Source organism: Haemorhous mexicanus, chromosome 3, assembly GCF_027477595.1.
Source record: "Haemorhous mexicanus isolate bHaeMex1 chromosome 3, bHaeMex1.pri, whole genome shotgun sequence".
Lineage (NCBI taxonomy): Eukaryota > Metazoa > Chordata > Aves > Passeriformes > Fringillidae > Haemorhous > Haemorhous mexicanus.
In genome coordinates, this window is record NC_082343.1 from 112,836,073 (window position 1) to 112,855,032 (window position 18,960).

At 42.6% G+C, this 18,960-nt stretch overlaps 1 protein-coding gene across 6 annotated transcripts in view; it reads right to left on the bottom strand.

Moving 5' to 3' along the window:
* Positions 1-18,960, bottom strand: part of RUNX2 (RUNX family transcription factor 2) — a 158,997-nt gene that overhangs the window by 63,781 nt on the left and 76,256 nt on the right. For 2 of the 6 annotated variants that reach the window (XM_059843060.1, XM_059843061.1), the window contains exon 5: positions 4,109-4,950. The exons of 2 other annotated variants lie outside the window; for them this stretch is intronic. In XM_059843060.1, coding sequence (XP_059699043.1) covers positions 4,472-4,950 — 479 coding nt within the window. In that variant the 3' untranslated portion in view covers positions 4,109-4,471. 2 more of the 6 variants (XM_059843062.1, XM_059843059.1) reach the window with 2 other exon arrangements.

An 18,960-nucleotide genomic window follows, 5' to 3' on the forward strand; every position in this document is an offset into this window, starting at 1 on the left:
ATGTCCTGCCATGTGCTTGCTTTACCCTGCCTGGTGCCAAGAAGAGACTAGGAAGAAAAAGAAGCGTAGAAGAACATTAACAAAAAAAAAAAAAGCCATTTTATTGAAAATGAAATTAAAACTTCAAATTAATATTACAATCATGAGAAAATGCCAAACAATTCAATTTACAGTTGCAACATACAATACAAATAGTCCCTTTGAAGTTGAAGTAAACTGATCCACAATCATCGTCTGTGGCATAAAGCAGAGTGTTTGTACAATATGTGCATGAAAAGCAAATCTTGGGTGACAGCATTTGAAAAAATAAAAAATTAAAGCTTGTATTTACACAAAATGCTACAAATATTTTGTTCCAGCGGAAATTCAAGATTGGTAAAGCATATTTAACAACAAAAAAAATTGGAATGTCACTCATATTACCTAAAGTTACTGTAAAAGTATGGTTTTGGCTGATATACTTAAAAGTACTGCATTAAAAAAAAAGCAAAGAGTTATCTGTAAACATGGAAGTAAACAAACATCTAAAAAAAGTCTCAGAAAATGTTAAACTGAAATGCATTCTATTTAAAAACAACAAGAAATTCAGGGGGGCAGAGAATGGGACTTCTTTGAGCTCATGGCTGATCCAGGTTTAATTATTGCTTTTGCTCATGGCTTGCTGCTGCTGCAGCCCAGCATGGGACTGAGCCTTGCTTTGCTTAGGGTGAAAGTGCAAAAATTCTCCCCACTCCTGATGGTACCTGTGGAAAATGGTAAATCTTTGCTCAGGGGACTGCTGGCAACAAAGGTTCAATGCTAAGAAAGACGCAGCAGCTGGGCTTTTAAAGGAAACGATAAACACCACATGAATTATGCTGTTGGATAAATAATTTCCTTTACTCTTCTGTCCCTACCCACTGCACCCAATCTGGTTACCCTTAGAGGGAGGGAGAGAAGGATTTAATCCTTCGTTCAGCAAAAGGGACATTGTGCCTGTTGTGCTGTAAGTAAGTCTTTGGTAGGATAAGAAGCTGGAAGGTAAAAAAAGGCAATTTTTTTTCTTTAAGTCTATGACGGGTGCCAAAGATTGCCCCTGCCCGAAGGGAAGGGCTGTCGTACCTTTGAGAAAACTCTGTTCTGTGATGCCAAGCACCTCACGAAAGCTCAGATAAATTGATATGATTCACTACATAGCACTGGTTGGGTCTGAAAATCTGATTCAAGAGCATTTCCAAGTGAACTTGAAAGCATTTTCTGAAAGCTCTGATGAGCGTCTCTGCCTCATCAGAGCTTGTACGACTCCCTCCACGACCAGCCTGATGTACTGGGACAGATTTTCCAAAGGCACCAGGAGGGTCCAGGAGCTTGGGGATCTCCTGAAAGTCAAGGGGCTGGTGCTCCTCTGTCCACAGGTGCTTAGAAAATCCTTTCCTTCCTATCTCAAGCAGTCAGAGCCAGGTCAGACTAGGGCACTGATCTACTTGATCAGGCATGCGTGCCTTGAATGGGAGGAGAGAGCGTTTTCAACGTTTGTCCCTAAAGGTCCAGTTGAAAAACCACGGGGACACAAACAGAGTCCTGTTGGTATTGGGCAAAACAAAAGTCTGGTCTGTGCTGGATTTATCCAGAAACAAAAACCAAGTGCTTGAATTTTACAACAAAGTCTTAAGGAAAAAAAAAAAGAAAATCTGGGTTGCTGCCTGCAGCCACTCTTAACAACATTTCGACACAAAAGCACCCTAAAAATTACTTAATATGCATACAGTAAACCTTAAAAAGCCCTTCTCAGCAATAACAAATAATGTACAAATATAGTACCTTTTATTAAATAGGAAACAGCTTGCACTGGCAGTACATCTCTTTTTCTCTTGCTTACTAAACAAAAAACAAAACTGAAATGTGTAACCAGACACTGTTTTTTTTAAGTGCTGCTGAGACTAACAAACGTTACTTTACAGTTACAAATAAATGGACGGTGGTATGCTTCAAGCTACCACAAACCAACAATAAATAGAATCAATTACAGCTTCCATCTTTGAAGGAAAACTAAGTATTAGAAGAAAAACAAAGTGTCTTACTTATACTTTAAGCATACTTGGTATACAACCTTTAGAAGGCAAAGACTTTATTAATTTATTATTTTTAAGAGCACGTCATCACGCAGATTGGAGGGCTGTACCATGCTAATGGCAGCTCGTTAACAGCTTCGCTGCTAACGAGCAGTGGCGGTGGTGTCCGGCTCTGTGTGGCTGTGCCCAACGTTGATGTGCTGCCATACTTTGGAGGTAGCCAAAGATCACCCAAGGAGCAGCTTGGAGGAGGCTGTGGGCAGCGGTGACTGAGGCAGTGGAAGGAGGGAGCTTAAGCCCAGCCCACTGGCACTTGCTGAACATCCCACTAAGCCAGGCTTAACACCTGCCTGGGGAGAGCGTGGGGAGGCTGACTCAGCTCCCACCACGTCCAGCCAATGCCATGTCACCTCCCTGCAAGCCATGGCAGCCCTGGGCTGGGCAAAACTGTGGCCTCTCTGCGGGGTAGTTTGGCCACAGACAGGTTGGGGTTTGGGTGCTGCTTGTACCGCCCCTGGGAGCCCCAGGGTGGCTTTGAAGGTGAGTTTGTGTCTTCTGTGTGGGCAGAGGTGAGTATTGCTGCCCTTGTGCTCGTCCCTCTAACACGGCAACAGCCACATCAGCTTCGGAGCCACCACAGCATCTGCACCTCTCCCGCATTTAATGCTAACGGGTGGTGACTCGCTACCAGGCAGTTTCTGTCTCAAGTTTGAAACCTTTTAATTCCACCAAGTGGGCTGAAATTGCAAGGGGAGGGGAAAATGTTTCACCATTTCTCCCTTAATCCCACTTCTGAGATATTTAACAATTCATAATTTGCAAAATAAGGGCTTTGAAACGGTTTTGATTTTTCTTTGGGAAAAAAAAAACCCTGTTGAAATCCAAATTATGCTGTCAAAATAGACCATTTTAAATATGAATCTTTTCAAATTTTGAAGTTCTGAGAAAAAATCCTTGGAGAAGAAGAAATTAGGGGAAGGGTGGAAAATATTTCATCCTTCCTACCATTTTTCCAGTGTCTCCACAACTACTGATTAAAAGGCAAGACTGTGTTGAAGGCAACCAGACAGCTAATAAAAATATTTTAAACACAATATTTCCTTCATAAGTAATATAAAAAGATCCTACATCCAAAATCATTTGATGTGGATGCATTTAGGTTGGGTTTGTTGTTTTTAAGTCACATTGTAAACTGGTTCACACTGGAACTGCTTTTCAGAGTTGGGTAAAGGTCTGAGGTTTACACTATTGCAGAAATGTAATAAAAAAAAAACTAAACGAAACAAAAAACACTTTTAGAGACCGAAGTCAATATATCATTACATTAAGAAACGTTTAAAGGGTCCAAATGTCATTAAATAATTATAAATATTCTTTTAAACTTAAATGATGATTCATGTTAGCAAACAACCTCAAATTTTACACATTTATAATTTAAAAAAAAAATAAAAAAGAACATAGCCGAACACAAATACTATGTATACCATTTTGGCTCTAGTAATATATATTGCCATTCTCATATTTTGCATAAGTAACAACATTTTGTTTTTTTGTTTTTCAAGGTTTTGGTTATTATTTTTGGTTTTTGGCTAATCGAAGGCAAAACGACCGGATACAAAAGCAAAAAGGAAACCCCGGGGTTGGCTCACCTAACTTGAAAACTCATTCTCTTTAAGTACCCAAAAACAAACCAAGAAAGCAATGAACACAGAAATTCCAACTGTTATCCGCAGCAAGGCTCGGACAGAGTTTTTTGGGACAGCTGTTTTCGTCTGAATGGATCATAGCAAAATGGAAGCAACTTGCTCTTTGCTTTCCTTTTTATGTGCACCAATACAAACCAGGTGAATTGCACTACAGGTGTGGAGAGGGTCCCATACGTTGTATGATTGCAACTGTATCTGGAGTTCATGGTTAGTTTTGGTTTTCTATTAAAATAAAAAGGAATGCAGCCTTTGCCTTGCATCACCATGTTTCTCCTGATAGCCGGGGAGTCCGTTCTCTCCTTGTTGGCAAAAGTACTCACTAGTTATTACAAAACTCTAGGGGGAAAAAAAATAGAAGGAAAAGTTCAAAAAAAAAAAAAAAAAAAAAAAGGAGGGGTGATTTTGTGTGTGTGTAGAAAGTACATTTTAAATATAAAACAAGGTAAAATGCTTCCAAGGGAAAAAAAAAAAAGAAGAAAATATGTGCTTTGATTCACATAATCTGAAACATGGGTTGTGGTATGTTGGTAACTCTTGTGTTATTTATGGCCATTATCATCCCATCTACACAGTTGCACATATTGGTAAAATCTGGGGTTTTTTAAAAAAAAAAGAAACAAAAAACAGGCACTTCGTAGTTAGTCGACCGTTTGGTGGTTTGGTGGATTTGGTTTTTTTTGGCTTGCGGAGGTCGGGCCGGCTACGGAAGAAATCTCAGTACGGCCTCCAAACGGACTCATCCATCCTGCCACTAGAATTCAAGACGGTTGGGGAGCTGCTGTGGCTGCCATCCGCCTCCACCCCGTCACTCTGGGTGGGCAAGTTAGGGTTTAGCAGTGTGCTGCCGTTGGACGTGGTGGTGCACGGCGGGAGCATCCTGGAAGGGGAGCGGTCCCCTCCCGGCACCATGGGGAACTGGTATGATCCTGATGAAGTGCCATAGTAGAGATATGGAGTGCTGCTGGTCTGGAAAGGTCCACTTTGGTTTTGGGAAGAGCCGGGGTAGGGTGGTGGTAGGTAGGTGTGGTAGTGAGTGGTTGCGGACATACCCAGTGACATGCCTGAGGTGACTGGCGGTGTATAGGTAAAGGTGGCTGGATAGTGCATTCGTGGGTTGGAGAAGCGGCTCTCAGTGAGGGATGAAATGCTTGTGAACTGCCTGGGATCTGAAAATGGGCCCAGCTCTGAAGCACCTAAAAAATTATAACAAAAGACGGGGGAAAACAATTCTGTAAATACCATTTTTTGTATCACGTGATGATAGAATTTTATTTTTCTAAGACAACCCACTTCTTTTGGCCCCCAAGAGAACAGCAGATCATATCAAGCAACACATTGCAAGGAACAGAGTCATACATCTGTCTTCTGGAAGCGCTGGGCCAAACTCATCCCTGGTCTAACTCCACTGATGCCAATGGAGGGAGCAGCATTGCCAACCTGAAGTGCTCAAAGATCATGAGTCAGGTTGGGATAAAAAAAAAATCTCAAAAATCAAGAGATTGAAAAGGAGCCAAAAAAGAAAGGGGACAAAAATTTGCTAAAATCTAGAGATTAAAAAAGAGCCAAAAAAGAAAGGTGGACTTGGAGTTGATTTGCCTTCTGGTTTCAGAGTTTTGAGGGTCATGTGTCTCTGTTTTTTTGCTTGAGCCTCTTGAGAAACTCAGGTCTGGTTGCACACGGAAGCTGAGATTCCCACCTCAGCACAGGCTGTCAGGAGCTGGGGTTTCCAGAAAAGCAGAAATCACTTTGCAACTTGTAGTAAAGCTACAAGAGCTGGCAACACCAAGTTAACTGCACCACTGACACCAGGAGAGTTACACTGGGGGTGACTAAGACCCACTTCTTGCCTTAAATCAATTTATTTAGGTGAGAATCCGCTCAGCTGCTTCCTTTGACTAAAAACCAGTTTGCTGCATCCGAAGGATGGACAAGGCCATTAAGCTGATAGAAAAAAATGCAGATTTTACTCTTCAGAGAAGTTGATGGAAAATTACAAGCCCAACACTCTTTGCCATTGAAAAAAATTTGTTTTCGTATGTAGTTTCTGCAGTCTGGTTGAAAAAAAAAAAGACCACACAGTTTATGACTACTGTGAACGTCTGGATGGTAACGCTGTGAATTGGAGTCTAACGCAAAACAGGGATGGGTAAACTCATTTTGCCTAATTTCTAATCCCACATCAAACACCCAAAGCTTTGGAGCAGAACTGGAAAGCAAACGTTAGCTTGGTGATGTGCTTAGGAGATTGTGGGATGGACAGGAGCAGAAGACAAAGATGGTGAAAGCTCGTACTGAGAGCCAGAAGAGTGGAAAACAAAGAGGGTGTGGGAAAAGGACAGGGGGAAAGAGGGAAAGCCTAATGAGGAAGTACAGAGCTAGAGGAGGCAAATGCAATGGCCAGTATGGAGCAGACACATATATTTATAGAGAGCCAAAAAGAGCAGGGTGTAAATAAAGGGGGAAAATTATGAAATCAAATGGACCCTTCCTGTACTTCCTGCTGACACTCCTAAAACTTTACAGCCCTTTAGATCCAGGGGTTCACTCACCTCCTTGTCAGTCTGCTGAACCTGACTTAACTAAAAGGAAAATATGGCATCTTCTAGATGCCAAACTGATGTGCTAAACAGAGAAATGTTCTGTGTATCCTCAGTTTAAGATGAAGCAATGATTTTCCTTGTAGACAGGCTTCAGATCTGCCCTGCTGACATTGCTTTGTAAAAGAAAGGTCTCTCCAGCCCTTGTGTTCCTGGTCCACTGTGCTGTAAGCAACAGACTCCACAGCCTCTGCCACCTTGTGTGGCACATTTTGGAATTTAGATCACTATTCTGGCATGTTCTCCCAGCTCAGTGAACCCATGTCTACAATGATATCTAAAAGCAGCAGTGGGGCAAAGCTCAGGCACAGTTTGGGTTCAGGCTGGAGGACCTGGCCCACAGCCAGCCAAGCCTCCAAATCAGCCTGAAACCTGGGGATTATAATCCTCCATCTCTAACAATATTGAGTACAGAGCTGTAAGTGGGCAGTAAAAGCCCATTCCAAACTCTGATGACAATGTGATTACTATTATCTTTATCTGGGACTGGATCACTGACCTATGGGTGAATGGGTCTGTCTCCATCAACCCCTCAAACCACAGCTCCCTGGAATGTAATATAACTTGTACCTTTACAGCAAACACTCTACTACTTGATGCAATTTCTTTCGTTCCCAACTGCAAACAATAGCCAGAGGCAATACCACCCAGATTCAAAGCTGTAATTTTGGAACACTATCCTTTATATTGTGAACAGGTCTGATATGTATCTGGAAATATAAGGTTAGAACATAATTTCCCCAGCTGCTCAAAATACTGAGTTTCAATCTGCTACTGCTTATTCTCTTTTTTTTTAATATTTATTTATTTATTTATTGTTATTGCAACTCTCCCAGCATGAACAGAGTTGCTCTTGGTTTACCCTGATAGAAGCTAAACAAGGCTTTTACAATCAAAGGTGGAATTGGTGCGAGTCTAAGGGTGTAGAAGAGCATTGGTATTTTTGGTTTCTTTGCAACAAATACTCTTTTTTTTTCTTAATACAAAGGTCTCCACACAGTTTTACACATTAAAAGGCAATCTCCCTTTCAGAGCTAGATCCAAATATTATCTGCATGGTGCTGCCAAGAGATTATGTCTGTGTGGAATGACTGGGGATGTGCACACCACACGTAGGCATTTCAAATGTGGGGCTGCAGACCTCCTTATGTACCCTAATAAATCCACAGTTGATTGTTTTTACTGTTGCTTGTAAAGCACAATCGTATTTACCCAAAGGCCAAACAACCATAACCCTGTCTTATCTCACTCATGGCTGTGTCTGCACAGCTCCTGCATACTCACTTCTCCAACTCCCCTTTTGCCCAAGTGCCTTTTGCTGTCTCCATAACTCCCTGCACAGGGCTGCAATTTGTTCTCAGCCTAATTGTATCTCCATTATGTAAAATCATTTTTAAAGATCAGAAAAAGTTCTCTGTTCTAAAGTCTCATTTCTAAGGCAAACTTACTAAAAAGTCAGCTCTAAACCTCAGCTTCTTGCCACCTTCACTGCTGTTCCACCCTGCTGATGCATTTTCACTCTCCTCCTCCTTTCTCTGTGCTTCCTCCTTATGTTAGGGTTGATTTTGGTTCAAACTTGGAAACCCCAGACTCCTATTCATTTATACATGTTAAGCTCTTTGCTGGGCTGGGAAGAGAAGTAGTTCTACTGGGTATGGCACCCATCTTTGTATATCTAGCTGTGCACAAACAGTGACATGGATCAGCAATATAGTAACATGACAGTGCAAGTATATAATTAATAATCTAATGACTATAATATTATAATAATTTATTTATTCGTCTCCCCAGGAGGATTAAAGTTCTATGCTAATTTTTCCTTTGTCAGATCAAGAAAACCATTTGCATCTATGAATTCCCACTCTCGTGATAGCTTGCACTAAATGGGTAAACCACAGATCCTCTGCTCTACATCGTGGGCACCAAATTGCAAAACAACACTTGTATAAAGAGAAGAGACTTTATTTTGTGCCACCAGAAAGAGGGACATGTTGAAGAGCACAGCAAGTGATCTTCTCCTATACAGTCTCATCAGCTGACTGGGCTTAACAATAACAAAAAAAATTAGAAAAAGGTGTATTTTTGAAAAAAAATTAAACATTTTACATCTGAATGAGTCCAGGTTAAACTATTTTTAAATTTTCCAGGCTAATTCCTTCCTAACATAGCCTGGCACTCCAGTTTTCTGAGAGCTAAATGTTTAGAACAGAAAAGTGGTCATGTTAATATGCCAATATATATGCTAACATCCCAGATTCAAGAATACTGCTCCAGTGTGTTTCATATTTAGAATAAGAACAATTAAAATTCCATGTGGCTTCACTTATTTTGATGCAGAAGCCTCATTAAAAACCCTAGACTTCGGCATTTGCCAGCAGCCAGCTAAAATTGTTTTGTATTCACGCTTAAAACCCAATTTTACCTGTTGCAGCTTTGCAGCTCCACCATTCACTGATGCATGTTTGCCAAGGTCATTTCTCTTTTGCAGTTTACAGATGCAAGCTAATGCCAATTAATGCTCAGGTCTCAATTAATAAGCTACGCTTGTGGTTTGCAGAAAATCAGGCAACAAATTTCTGTCAGGTTTACAGCACTTTGGTCAATCATTCCCAATTATTAAAGATCATTATGTACTGTGGACAGATTAACTCCTTGTAGGTACAACCAGCTGACATCTACTTTAAACACAGGATATTTTTATAACTTAAAAATATTGCAATTTGTTTTGTTATTTAATGCTATAAATGGTCACTAACAAGGAAAAAAGTCCACTTGAGTTATTGCATATGTTTCATAGGGAAATTTCTAGCCCATCAAGTCAATGCAGAATCTTTTGATGCATGAAACCAGAGTAATGCTGTATTCAGTGAACAGTCTGTCTCGAGGAAATTCAGCAACATATAGTTAAATTTATTTACCAGTAGCTAAATGATTCCCTTGTGTTTCAGGGAACTTCAGTGTTAAGACATTTGCTGAAGTCGAAACTAGGTTTGTGGGGTTTTGTTCAACAGTTCAATTCAGGCTGGGACATTGTACTAATTGACCTATTAAAATAGTTTTTTCCTTCCCAACATCTACGTCTCTGAATTATAAGCGCAGCCTGGATTACTTACAGCTGATAATATCGCCTTGGATGAAACATGCCACACACTTCACATGATGAGACGATTTCAGTCTCTTACAGCTTTGCCAAACTTTAAATGTTCTGGCTGAAATTGTCCATGCTGGGCGTCTGTCTCAGGCTAAATTTTGATTTATGCATTTATTTGTTTTTAAAATTTCAGCTGAAACTCTTCTGCTGGGAAAAATACATTGTTTTACCAATCTTAAACTCTGAGGAGCCTTCCTTTGAAAAGCTGTACCAGTTCCATGCTTTGAAGTAAGGACTTGAACTTTGGAATAGGAGTGGCTTTTGTGTGAGAGATGTTGTCATGAAAATCCAGCCAAATATGAACAAATCATAAGCACTTTGACTAAAAATGGGCAGAAAAGTCTGTGCCCCTACAAAGACACTTGTCTAGAGACTGGAATGAAATCCAGGAGTCACAAGCCCTAGCATTTTTTCTGCAAAAATTGCTGAAACACAGGGACATTGCCACCTGTCCCCATGCCAGCCTGAAAAGGATCAGTCCATCGACGGCTCCATTCTTTGGGATGGCAGACCCTGAGTGAAAGGAGACCATGTGGGTGTTCCTATAACATTGCAAAGTAAAATTTGGGGAGGTGGGGTTATTTGGGGTTTGCTTTTTTTAGAAACTGAGAAACTATAAACATAACCAGAGGCAAACAAAGGGATATTGTTAAGGTTACCATGTGAAGAGTGAGAAACTTTGGAAACACCAGCATTCAAGTTACTTCTCCAAATGTGCTATGACAAAGCATTCAGCTACACAAGATGCTATTCCTTTCTCATTAACCTGCCCAAGCTGGCCACCTCTGGAGATGCATCTGAGCTGAGGAAAAGAGAAGACCATAGTCTATACATTTCCCAGATCCACTGCTCCAAGAAATCAGAAGGGGTGAAGTGAACAAGGCGAGAGAGACCCAATTATTTCCTGAGTTAACTGGATTTTATATGTGTTTCTGCCACATGGCTCCTACATGACTCAGTTGAAATGTCTCCAAATCCCATTTTCACTTCCCTCATTTTCTGTGTGCAGCTAACATGTTGGCTTCTGATTTGCACGTGCGCTAAACATTCCCAGCTGCAGCTGAAGCCAACGGGATCACAGGTCTGAACACAAGGACACAGACAGAACTGAAATTGTGCTGTAGGTGACACACAGAGGGTGCACTGAACGACACGAGACCTTAAGGTCAGTCTCAGATTTCTCTTTCTAAAGAGGGTTCTTTTTTTCTTGGGAATATTGCACTGCAGTGAACTGTATACAAATGCTATGGCAGTAATATTAGAGCAAAGCCAAGCAAGAAATTAAGGATTCCTTCTTCAGAGCAGCACTTAATGCTCTGCAATAAGCAAGGCCTGAGGAAATGCAAAGAACAAGAAGCAAACAGAATATTGAAGAGCTGCTCATTAAGTTAGCACTGTCCATCCTGTGCACTGAATGAGACAGGAATCCCGTGGGAAAAGTATCATGTGATCCTGTAATTAAAATTTGTAATATAATGCATAAGCAGAATGAGACTGATTTAAAGTTGCACAGGCAATGTAAGTACTGCGATTTTCTAATTTCTGAGCTCCTGGTTTTGCCAGTCTGAAGGATTCTTTGCAGTGTGTTTTAATGGGGGGGTGATTATTTTCCATCTGGATCTCTTTGGGTTTTCTCCCAGCATCCTTCTTTATGAGGGGGACAGCGTTACTTTTTGTTAAATTCATTTTGTTTAATTCTTGTTCCCTGTGTCTGCTGTTTATTGAATCACACACAGCATCATCTTTCTGCTTTCTTCCAGGCAAGCCTCTGTCTCTCCAAAGCTGCTGTACCACCTTCCCTCTGGAAAAATGGAGCTTGGGACTGCAATTCTCAAGGATCCCTAAAAACCTCCTCCTGCATCTGTTCCTTGCTGTAGCTGTTAGGTCCTGATCTCACAAACCTACACTGGCGCTCAGCTTTGTGCAGGAGCTCAGGAACATTCCTCCCACACATCCAGCAGCGAGTGTCTACTTGCTGGAAGGGCAAAGGCCATGCAGCACCACAGAAATGATGCACCGGGCTTCTCCCTCCCTGGTTTGCTTTCCGGATGAGCATGTGTCATCTGGATGTTTGGAACCATTTATCATAGTAAATTATATGTTTTTAAATGCTCTCTTCCCTCCCTTAATTCAGGAGAAAAGAAAGTAAAAAAGCATTTGACACTTTTTTTTTTCCCCTCAATTTCCTTCCCCCCACCCCCCAGGTCACCCCAGAAAGGTCTCCTGGCAAACAATAGCTGTAGAAAAGGTGTGAACTGCCCCCTCCCTCTTTTCTTCACCTCAACAAGGTGTTAACTTCAAGGCCTAGTTGGGACCATTTAAACTGCAACATTATTAAGCACAGCAGTCTCACAAAAGTCAGAGGGAGGAAGGAACACTTTAACCCTTTTAGAGCCTTACACACAGCAGGCAAGACTCTCATTCCAATGCATCCCTTCTCATAGTCCCTCAATACCCCAGTTCACACAGTAAACTGCAAGCTGGTGCCTCCTGGTATTTAGGTAACAGGTCTTTGGCACCTAAAATACCACAGATTAATTTGCAGATAGATGTTTTCATTGAATTTATGGTGCTGCACCTAAGCCCTTTGCTGGGAGAAACACCCCATAAATAACATAGTTAGTAGTGGCCATTAAAGTACCACTCCTGCAAATAAAGGAGAGCATTTCTCAAACAGAGATGTTATATTGCTAAACACCAAAATTGGAGTCTCTCTGCATTTCTTCAGCCTGGGCTCTGTCATTACCTGTCCTGCTCCCTCAACAGCACTTTTCTGCCGGATGAAGTTGCTTTCCTTAAGGCACTGAGGTCTTGCTGGGTGACATTAAGCACTGAAACACAGGTGGCTGCTCTCTGCACTCCCAGAGATAGCTCATCTAAAATTTAGGGAACATCAATAGGTAGAAAAATGTAACAACCAACCCCTCCTAGATGGACTGTTGGGAGCAGAAATGAAGCTGTGGAAGCTTCAGCCACCACCATCTCATTTATAGATGTAGCCTCACTTATACAGGATTTATAAACCTTCCTAATGAGAACCACAGGAGGGGGACAAATGGTCACATTACAGAAATAGATCCTGGGTTGGTGGTTATGATCTGCCACCCGTGCATGCCTGTTGACCTGGTGTGATGGGGAGTCTCTGAACTTCTCAGCCTTTGCTATCTCATCTCCGTGGCTCCAGTCTGGAGCTGTCACGGGTGATATGGGTGGAAAGGAACAGGCAGTGTATCAAAAGCACCCTGCTTGTTTAAAGTCTCAGGCCATCTATGGGCTGCACTGGAAGCAAACAGTAAATAAAGTTTCCTGGAAATAAGTCCAGGAACTCTGCAGCACTGCGTGGCACAAACACGCACAAAGAGCGCAGCGCTCTCCGCTCACTCTTCCCCAGCTTCTCCTGTCTCAATTTCAGTCACTGCTTTTCACCAGCCGAAAGGCATCAGCAGGAGCACTTGAGGCTTTTCTTGGAGAGCAACCTCAGAGTGTTGTATACAGCAAGGGGGTGAAACCACAGGGCTGCGGAGCAGGCACGGCGATGGAGAGCAGCGGGACAGGAATCCTGAGTAAATCCAGTGAATGGGAAGATAATATACATCATGGCTCACAGGCTACTTTATTCCTTCTTTTTCTTTTTTTTCTTCTTTTCAGAAAAATGTGCCTTAACTGTCCAGTATAAATATTTGTTTCCAATGTTGTCATGAATTGTACTTTTCCACTGCATGCTACTAACTCAGAAATACCATCTGATCCTCAAGCAGACACAAAGGAACTATGTTTTGCAGGGACAGGGAAGGGGGAGAAGCCCTTGGCATTGCTCTGTTATTTCACCCTTTAAAACCCTCCTTTTCCCTCCCCATCCAAATTTTCCTTTCGCATCTTATTCGACTAATGGACATCTCTCCCGAGGACTGAGGATTCCTTGCTGGTTCTTGATTAAGAGTTTTTAAGAAGCCGTGAAGGAAGATATTCTTTGAAACTGGATCTACTGTAGGATAGGAGCCAGCAAACAGGACACCGTGTCTTTCAGAGAGGGCCACACACAGTGCCACTCCAGTCATATGACTTCTCTGTCACATCCTGAAGCCATTTCCAGCTCGTGTGCGAGTTTGTACTCCCATTTAGAAAAGGATGGGATATATTGGGAACACACATATGGAAACACTTTCAGGGAATCAGTTTCCATGAAATCCATAATAAGCCAAGTGGCTTCAGATGTGGCAGTGTGCCTCAGATTAGCCAAAAAAAAAAAAAAAAAAAAGGAAAAAAAGAAGGAAAATTCTTCCCTTTCAGTCGTTATTTCAGTTTCAAGGGGGGAAAAAAAAGAAAATTAAAACCAACTAATGACTTGTGGCTACCAAAACAGGGAGTCACAAAATAGTACAACTAACAAGAGCACTCCTCCTCCCCCAGATAAGGACAATACTATTAGCATTCCTGCAGCTCCCAAAAAGCTCTCCTGGCATCTCCCAAGCTCACATGGGGTCAGCAGAGCCATGGTCCTGTCTGTGCCAGTCTACACAGGTTGGGCAGGTGCCCACTGTCTGGTAACCTGTGCAAGCAATTTTTTCCTTCCCTTACATATTTTCCTTCCTGCCCTTCCAAAAGCTACAACTCCGCGATAAACTGTCCATTAAGTTAATCTCCTAGAAAATGCCAGATTCAGGAGAGGATATGCCATGGATAGGGTTGGCTGTACCCAAGCCATACTAAAAGCAGGGTTTATTGCGGGATGGTGTATTGGTTTGCCAGGCAGGGGGTGGATATCACCTGCCTGCTGTCCTTGGAGCCAAAGCTCAAGAGCAATTGCCAGGTGCCCTCACTGATGGGTACCAGAGAGCAGAACAATCCCAAAGAGCACAGAAAAGAAGTGGAGGCCACATCAGTGCCAGGCAGGAGGGAAGGACCCTGCTCATCCGAGCTACTGTGGAATAATCTTTGCCTGGGAGGAAGTGGGAAGAAGCACAGATCAAGTGGCAGGCGTTCAAATGGGAACTGGAGAGATGCTACGTGCATCTCTGCAACAGATACCCGCCTTTTTATCACAAGAAAATAACCAGGAATTTGGCTGCTAACTGGGGCCGTATCCTACAAACCCTACTTTTCCTGACAAACAAATGACTCCACAAATAGTCCCTCTGTTTCCAATAGGGTTATTTGTGGTGGGAGGGACCACCCAACATGCGAGGATCAGGCCCTCCATTCGCTCGCTTCAAACTTCCACAGCCAAATGTGAACACAAAAAAAAAATACCCACGAACTGCAAAGGCTTTTCTTCACTGCTGCTGGAAAAGCCCTGGACCAGGACGGCTGTGGAAAGGTCTCGTGTGCTATTAATATGATGCTCTTCCTGGCTTCCGCCACCGAAACGGGGATTTGCCATTTGTTTCTCAGGCTGGTTCTTTCCACTCAAGCCCCAGCACAGTGACTAACTGAAAACTTCTGCATCAAGGAGAAGGTCTCTTTTAAAGTTTGGCTTGGCTTTGCTTTCAAAGAGTTGTCTGTATATTTTAGAATATGTAGAACTTGCCTTTGATTTAAACCTCACTCTTAACAATAGACAAGAGACGATTTCTCTACTGAACGATTTAAACAAAAACAAACATATTTTGGTTACTCGGCCTTGTTTCTCAAAACGCTCTCTTTTCTTTTTTTCCCAGAGAAAAATCAAACCCTACGAATCGTTACACTTCTGGCCAAAAAAACTTAAATTCACAAACGTAGATAATTCTTTTTTTTTTTTTGCCCTGAACAACATCATACACAGAGAAAGAAGAGCACCTCCCCAGCCCCCAGACATCCATAAAACATGAAACCCCCCTCATCTAAACAATTAAAACCATACTTTTCTCCTCCAAAATAACTTCTGCCTTCAAAGGGCTTTTTCAGCCTCAATCCCTGTCCACAAGCAGGGCCATGATGTTGATTTCTAATCCTCCCCAGCACGCAGTCCCATGTCCCCAGAGGGAGAGCAGCCGCTCCTGGTCCTGCGGAGGCAGCGGAAGGCGGCTGCTTGTGCTGGGAGCCAGGGCTGCGCCGGGGCAGCCGCTCCGAGGGGATGAGGGGATGAGCCCACGGGACTTCTGGCTACTGGAGAAAGGAGAGGGGAGATGCCAGGGAGGCATTTCCATCTTAGGTTGAGGATTTTAGCAGCAGGCACAATCATGCTGTCGGAGTGAAAACAGTGGAAAATTACTCGCCCAGTGACAGCCAGAGTTTTTTCCCTTACAGTGAGAATACATTTCCCCCAAGTAACACAAGCAGTAGTGACATTGAGCCCTGTGATGAAATGGTCAAACACATCAGTGTGACTCAAGACTCACAGGCCAAGGAAATTTCAGGAGGCTCAGGGTGAGAGGGAGCCCTGTTGGGAGAGCCATAGGTGAGCACCAAGCTGAATCCTGCTCCCATGTCATGGGAGCAGCTTGGGGATGTCACAGCCTTGGTATGGAGGAGCAAAGCTTTGGCTCTATAACCACAGAGCAGGACTAGCAGGACCATCACCATGAGCTCCAGAAAGATGGAGGAAAACCTTGCACACAACTGCTGGTCTGTTTTTGCTGGAGCTGCTGCTCTCATAGTAAGAGTCAAAAATACTGAGCTGTGTAAAGATCAACAGAGGCTTCAGTTGATGCATTTAGGCACTCAGTGCCTGTTTAGATATCAAGCTGCCACAAAATTCAGCAGAACACAGCTAAATATAGCTGTACAGCAGGGCTCGAGGATCTGTATCCCTTCTTATGTTCACTTTAACAATATACAATTTTCAATCTCATTTAATAAATGCTGTGTAAATCCCTCTGTGTATTTTTTTCATTCCTTTCAGACCTAACCTACTAAATTAGGGCGAAAACTGTAAACAAAGTTTCAATCCATTATAAGATGGTCTACACAGCATCCCCATTCATCATCTGAGCTGAAGCTTAAACCAGCCCAACTCTGAACACCTCTAAATAAAGGCTTCTTCTCCATAGTGTAAAGTCTGAATATGGGTTTTATCCTCCCAGGAAGGTGGTGATGAGAAAAAGAAACAGACTTGAGTCTGTAACAGCTCACATCATAAACATGCTTGAGGCTGTTTGATGTACAGCCCCTTATGCTATACCACTAGCAACTCTTTAGACCATCAGTAGAGCTTTATCTCAGATATGGTATCTTGGATTTTAAGTTCAGATCAGCACTGGTGATTGGGAATAAATAGAAAGCCCACTTAACCATTAAAGCTGTTACAAGGGAAAATGTGATACAATGCTTTCTGGCTTTTGCTATTGATTTAGTTTGTGAATTTGGGCAAATAATTTGATCTTTCCTGTGTAAATTTTGCTTACTATACGATGTATATTTCAATACTTCATATTAGCCAAATGACAAAAATTAGTCGTACAGTTTAGAAAATACTATGAAATCCTTTGCTGGAAAATGTTGTAAAGTTACAGAGATTAAAGATAAAACCCAACAGACATTTTTTATAAGCTCTTCAATGGGTGAAGACACAAAAAAAGTGGAAGTCAGAGCAAAGAGAACTTGACTTGAAATAAAATTTCGTATGTAATCCTGATTCCTGATATAAAAAAGACGCAAAAAAACTCAGCCTGAATTAGCACCTTCAGTTGCCTTCATCTGCTTGAGAAAGCAGCAGCAGAATTGCTTTAAACCAAGCCTCCAGCGCATCTGCAGCACAGGCCAGTGGGAGCAGGAGCTGGCCCGGCTGAGCACCAGGCGCCGGCTCCAGCCCCACTGCGGCTGGAATGGCTTCCTCCATGGGCAAACAGCCTGTCCAAAAAACAGCTCCAAACCAGTCTGGCCCACCTACACGGGCCAGGCCAAATGAGGAACTGGTTGGGTTTGGACTACCCTTAAACCCAGCTTCCTATCTAATTTTGGAATCTAATACAGTGGCTCCCAATTCGGCTCCGGTGCTGCTTAGATCCTCCCTGCGCGTCTCTTCACCCATAAAAAAGAAAACAACATGGGCTGGCTTTTAGCAGGAATCAAAATGAAAACAAAAACAAACAAAAATCCCTTTGGAGGGAGATATTTGAGAGAGGAAGAGGGAAGAAAGGGGGAAGAGAGGTGCCTTTTTCCTATTGCCAGGATTCCTCTGTGGCTCCTTCAGCATGCCAGCATCCACATCACAGTTCCCGGGGACTTCCTCTGAGCAGCTTCTGTGAGATGTCTCTTCCAATGAGCCATTTCATCTTGGTCTTATGTTGCAGAGATTTCGGGTCAGCAGCCCTCCTGGTGTTTTTGAGGCACTTGCTTCCCTTCCTATTTGGCCAGCCAGTTACCTTTGCAGAAGGTCTGTTTTTCAGTGGTCAGACCCTAGACTGGATCCCAGGCCTTGAAATTTGCACCCTTGAGGGTATCTAAATGTTTATGATCTCTTTCACAGAGGTCTCTATACTTTCAAGGCTGACAAACCCTGTCCAGCTCTAGTCTTTTAACTGCCCTCAAATTAGCTATTTCAACTGTAATTAATTTTTTTGGCTGGGATTCCTTCTTTGGGACATGGTTTTATTTTTGTTTTCAGTGGCAACAACACACATAACACATAATAGTTGGCTCCACTCAACAGGAATCATCTGCAGATGTTTGATCCTATTTCTCCACACAGGAGCACAGATCATATGATCTCACAAGGTCTCTGTCAGTCTGATAAGACTGTGACACTACAGACCGATAGGAAATATAATTGATCCAACAGCTCCCTTGAGGTTAATTCCCACCTACCTAAGGGTAAGCAGATTCACAGAACTGTGTCAACAGCTATTAAATACACTGATCCAGGTAGAAACCTTCAGCTATATATATATATATATATATTCTGATTTTGAGCTCCAGGGGAACTGAGGGACCACTTCTGGCCAAGCTGAGAAGGTGATGGGTCCTGGATGGTCCCTTGACCTAACTTGACCGACACCATTTGCTTCTTATTTCAAGTGTGACAAGCAGCTTTTCCTTTCTTTCCTGCTTGTTCTGAAGCCTGGAAGGAGGTGAAGAGCCCCAAAGCTACCTCAGTACCCTCCTTACAATTTCATTTCTGCACTCCCTTCTGACTCACACTCACTACTACCTGGCTCTTGTAAGGCTCCAACCCCTGCCACCACCTCGCTGGTTCCCTTCATGTTACAATTCTCTCTTGTACTCCATTGCACATTTTGTAACCAGCTGTACCTAAGAGTGCAAATTCATAGGGGACAGGCTGATTTCCCTTTTTTCCTCCTCCTCTTTCACTGTAGAGTCCTTAGCACAAGGGGGCTGAGACCTCCAGACACCATCACAATACAAACACTCTCTGCAGCCAGCAGTGATTCCAGCAGAGGTTCATTAGCTATTCCCAAATACAATTATTGCTTTGATCACTGAACTGCACTGCTTGCAGGAGCCAAACCTGGATGCTCCAGCTAAAGCCAAAGCCTCAACTGATGCCATGACAAGGGGACTGATCTCCAGTTGGT